The 5,016-nt window shown below is 47.8% G+C and overlaps 2 protein-coding genes across 2 annotated transcripts; both read right to left on the reverse strand.

Annotated features, from left to right (window-relative positions):
• Window positions 1–145: 145 nt before the first annotated feature.
• H257_17986 (hypothetical protein) lies at window positions 146–1,269 on the reverse strand (the record flags this gene model as incomplete). Its single annotated transcript, XM_009846976.1, has 5 exons — window positions 146–671; window positions 733–838; window positions 891–982; window positions 1,023–1,070; window positions 1,133–1,269. 5 exons carry the CDS (start codon window positions 1,267–1,269, stop codon window positions 146–148), a joined length of 909 nt encoding a protein of 302 aa, XP_009845278.1.
• Window positions 1,270–4,100: 2,831 nt separating this feature from the next.
• H257_17987 (hypothetical protein) lies at window positions 4,101–4,924 on the reverse strand (the record flags this gene model as incomplete). The annotated part of the gene is made up of 3 exons (XM_009846977.1): window positions 4,101–4,300; window positions 4,347–4,590; window positions 4,817–4,924. 3 exons carry the CDS (start codon window positions 4,922–4,924, stop codon window positions 4,101–4,103), a joined length of 552 nt encoding a protein of 183 aa, XP_009845279.1.
• Window positions 4,925–5,016: the final 92 nt, after the last annotated feature.

A 5,016-nucleotide genomic window follows, 5' to 3' on the forward strand; every position in this document is an offset into this window, starting at 1 on the left:
TACCATTCTCGCTGCAACCCACCGGCATCGATGCCCGCTTCCCCGAGCAACTCGATGCGTGTTCGGGTGCAGAGGACGTTTGGCTGTAGACTCTGGAGCATGTGCATGGACTCGTCGTACAGATGGTGTCGATAAACGCGAAATTTCACATGTCTAATAAGTCGGACCATTCAGCGCACAATTGCCAATGATCAAGTATAGTGTACCCGTGGTCAATGTTGGCTTTGAGAAGCGACAGCAGGGCCACGTATTTGGCCGTGAATGGCTGGTCGGCTAGGTCGACGAGCTGCTGCGTGAGCCACGGCGACACTCTCGTGCCCATCAGCGTCCGACTGGCGTGTTCCACGTCCTCGATTGGATGAAAGCCCAGTTCAATGCAAACTGAGTTGTTTGCAGCCATGTCTAGGTTCAGGGTCGTGGTCGTGGTTTCGGGGAGGTCGTTGTATTCGGAGTGTGTGGCCACCGCTCCTTCCTCCACAACCACCTGAACGAACTCGTTCAAAAAATTGGCTGGGTACAATGCGTCGTCAGTCATGTCGAATGGCAAGGTCGACGTCACGACGAAGTAGCGCTCGGCGGGGGCCTCGAGCTCGGGCGGCGCGATGGTTGTGCGGACCCACGTCATGCTGTTGGTGGCTGCATCCAGCACCCGCCTCCATTCCTTTCGCATTCTACATGTTCGAACCACCAAAATCACGCGTGATAACGCCCTATATCGTCCGTAGTACATACACGGCGCTGTGTTGAAGGGGACTGAACTCACTCGGATGTAATACAAACGCAAGCCCGTGGTCGCTGTCCGACGCAGTGACACTAGTGTTTGCAGCGACACTAGTGCCTGCCAGAAATCAAAGTCAGCAAAACGGCGGGTTCGTGATGGTGTCATATACCTCGTTTGGTCTCACACAGCGCACACGCGAGGGTTTCGCGGCCGTTGGCAAACGCGCAGACGTTGCAAAGCCACTTGGACGCGTCCGACTCCCTGCGACAAGTCAGAAGTGGATTCGCAGTAACGTGAGTACCTGTCTGGAATGTCTCCTCGACTTAGACCATTCAACGCGCCCACGGAGCTGACGAACAGACACAGTAAGTGAGACGACCCAACAACGGAGCGGGGTGGTGGTGGTCGTACTCGTGATTGAGCAAGTGGTCCGTGTACCCAGAGGGCGACAAGGCCTTCATACATAGCTTGTAGAAGCTATAGCTGCCCAGAGCTAAGAACGCAGCTACACCAGCACCCACCCCAAGCACCTCCACGACGGAGGTCATAGTGTCTGTCCACTTTCGACGCTCAAATGCTGGGCGGAATTAGCCATCAGCAGCGGATAGTGGGACATTTCAAACGAGTGACCAATCGGACTTGTTGAAATATAATACTGTAGTGGGGAATAATTCCCTGAGAGCAACATTGCTTACGTAATCTTTTCCCGTTACCGTACCGTACACCAATAACTACCCTGACATTTTTCGTCCAGGGTAGCTCGAGAAAGGCCGAATTGCCCCCAGAATCAGATTACTTTTCAATAAAATTAAATATACTACGTAGTATTTAATTTAGTTTACAAATGTCACGTTTAATATTTACATTAAAATATTTTTATCCGCCTTAGGCAGACAGGGTAGTTATTCCGACCGGGAAGGCCCGCGGGTAGTTATTAAGTCCGGGTAGTTATTGTGTACGGTACGGTAAATGAACCAGATTACAACCCAGGCCCTCCTCGGAAAAATAGTACTACAAGTATTAATACTACCTCCGATTGGAAATGATTGATAGGCTTCTCTTTGTTGAACGAACCTTGAACAACTGAACCTCAGTCAAAATAGGTTATTGCCTTGACAATGGGTATACTTCCAGTCACTAGAAATCCGATTTTAACGTTTAGAGAGTCCTAATTAGAATATCTTAGAAGTTATGGTCCAAATTGATCAGGAATGATGCTCAATTTTCACTGTTCTTCCGTATAATTTCTGTACATCTATATCTGATTTCTCCTGAACGTATCTAGTTATAGAGGTTTAGGTGGCGGTATGTGGTACAGCAACTATGATAATACCTGTATAATATAATAATAATTGTACGTGACCGGTAAACCTATCAATCATTTTTATACGTGTCAGTCCTTGTATGGTGCACTTCATCTAAAATCTTCCAACTGGCCAAATTGAAGAGTGAAGGTTTTATTATTTAACGTGCAATTAATATAGTTAAACCCAAATTCGAGATACGTTAAATACCGATTTCATGCGTTTTATCACTGGAGTGGGAGGTTAAAGGTCCCACCAGCCTCCGGATATTAAATACGGATAAGAGTCATATACAAATATCAAGATACATTTGAGCGGCACCCCTATGGCCAAATATCCAAGCGCCCATGTAAAATACCGCTAGGTTAAATATCTATTTCTGGACCAATTCATCACCAAATTTAATTCTGAGACGTAGAATTTCTTCACCACATTGAGATCTGTCGATTCTACGTCTCAATTTGCTGCAATTTTGAGTAATGAATATGAAATAGAAGTCAGAAAATTTTGTGAAAAATTGGTTGTCTATAGATGACGTACACCATACCCTACTTATATAATATAGGGAAAAAGGGGGAAATACTTTTCCCTACCCTTATGGGTTTCCGAATAACCTCCGCACCCCCGGAGCCTTATGTTGCTATTCCTGGGGTTGATTAAGTGGTTAGCGATAGCTAACTACTGAAATGCACTTTACCCTTAGGTAGAATGTGTGGTTTTGGTTTACACTGCTTTGGACTATGACATGAAACGAACAAGTGATAGAATTACGGAAGCCACAGTGGAACTATTGCTCTCAGGGAATTGCTGTGGGTTTGGTCAGTGATTCGTTCGCTGAATTCTGGGCTGCCCATGTCGTCTTGGCTTAAGGCACGTGACCGCTGCATGGACAGGCTTGGACATCTATCACGATATTAATACCATTAACGGTATCAAGATAACCTTCTCGAATGAAGGTTATTTACTACTACTTGTGAAAACTATGGTACTTTGCGCATGGTGTATTTCAAGCGTAACGATTGTTCTACATGTACTATGGAAGTTGCAGCAACTTGGGCAACGCCCCGGCGGGCGACACGGCTCTGCACGTCGCCGCCAACTGCTCGAACAATAGACGTGCTCCACTTGCTCGAAGGGTTAATTATATATGTATATATATATTAAAATGTGGCGCATGTGTGCTGGCGATAAACTGGTTGGGGAGACAGCGCGAGGCCGCGATGCATCACAACCTGGAGGCGGTCGCACTTTCCATAACTGGGATTTGGACTTGGGGGCGACGGATTTCGTCTGCAACACGCCACTCAATCTGGCCATGGATGCCCAAGTGTTTCGGATGCTGCCGGACGCCGCCGAGCGAGTGGGGGGGCTGTAGGGGCCGGGGCAAGGTCGCTGTCTAAAATGGCGCCGATCATCAGTCGTCGTCATCCCACAGCTCCAGCAGGCCCCCTCATCGTGCCCATCATGACCACGCCGACCCGACAGTCACCAAATCTCGCTGGACGCCGCCCCCACCGCGGGGGCTCTTCGATGGATCGACCATCCTCCATGCGACCGTGGAAACTGATGGACATGATTAATCCCCGTCAACACACGGCAATGGTCGTGAGAGTGTCATTCTTGGATGAAATCATGGCTTTGGCAGGAATATATTGTGTTCAGCTTTCGAGCACTTGGACAGTGTCGTCGGACTTGTTGCTTCACTTTTGAACTGCAGTTTGCAGCCACCAGAGTGCAATTGCGCAACATAAAAATATACCCCCAGTAGTAGTATGAAGTACTCGGATTGGGTTTTGGTGTTTGTGTTACATCATGTCGGTCGTACACAGTACTACTGTATGTACCAACGTTTTGCACTGTAGTCGATTCGTCATGGGATACACTAGGTAGTATCGTCGATCTATAGAGCGATTTCAGTCAAAACATGTCTTTTGAACAACTATACATACTAGTATGGAGTAGTTTTGGTCCTCATAGTATTTACAGACTTCAGAAGGAACATTGATTCAACAAGTACACATCGTTCCTTCGCACAAGTACGTACGTGACAACACGAACAGCTTTCAAACAACTTATTAGACCATGGTGAAGTCGGACATTTCTAAATGCACCAGGGCCAGAAGGCCTTGTTCCATCAAGTCCTTGGTCGGGTAGAGCGGCAAGTCGATGCGGTTGAAGCACGCGTGGGCCCTCGGAAGGATGCCTGGTCGATACGGAATCGCCTTGACCGAAAACGGACACAGGAGCCCGTCGTAGCTGGTCAGCCCCTTGAACCCTGTCTCATATTTCATGCTGACGTTGAATTGACTTTGATTGTGTACCTTGAACTGGCACGCGCGTGGAGCCAGTAGCAAACTGCAGCAACTTGGCTCGATCTCGAAACGTCAACTCGGCCACAACCTCCCAGAACCAGTCCATTTGCATCGCATGTGCGCCGCCCGGGCCAAGCGTCGTGGAAGTGGCAGTAAACTGCTTCCAGTCGACCACGTCGATCTCGGTCACGCCACACAGCACCAGCTCGAGCTCTTTATGGTCAAACATGATCAAATAATGCTGCGGCAGGATCTACATAATCACTCCCACATTCAGCAATAAAACAGTGAAATAAACAATTAAAAACACGTGAAATCGCCACATTCATTCATAAAAACAACGAATATATACAATACTCCCCACATTATTCACATGAAACAAACCATTCAAATCACTTGGAATCCTCCCCACATTATTCATTCATAAGCTAATGAATATAAACTAAAACCACGTGAATAAGATAAATCATCATGTGTACCTCAAACAGCCCCGTGAGCAAACTCTGGAGCTGCAGTTGGATGCGATCGAACAAGAGGTACTGGAGCATACGCTGCACGTATTCCGCCTGGTTGGCGGCCGTGACCATGATATTCTGGCCATGCGGAACCAACTCGACGACATTTCCGCCTTCCACTGTCACGCTAAAGTCGAGGCACAGCCCGTCCACGTCCAATGTCG

This window comes from Aphanomyces astaci (assembly GCF_000520075.1).
Source record: "Aphanomyces astaci strain APO3 unplaced genomic scaffold supercont1.129, whole genome shotgun sequence".
NCBI lineage: Eukaryota > Oomycota > Saprolegniomycetes > Saprolegniales > Verrucalvaceae > Aphanomyces > Aphanomyces astaci.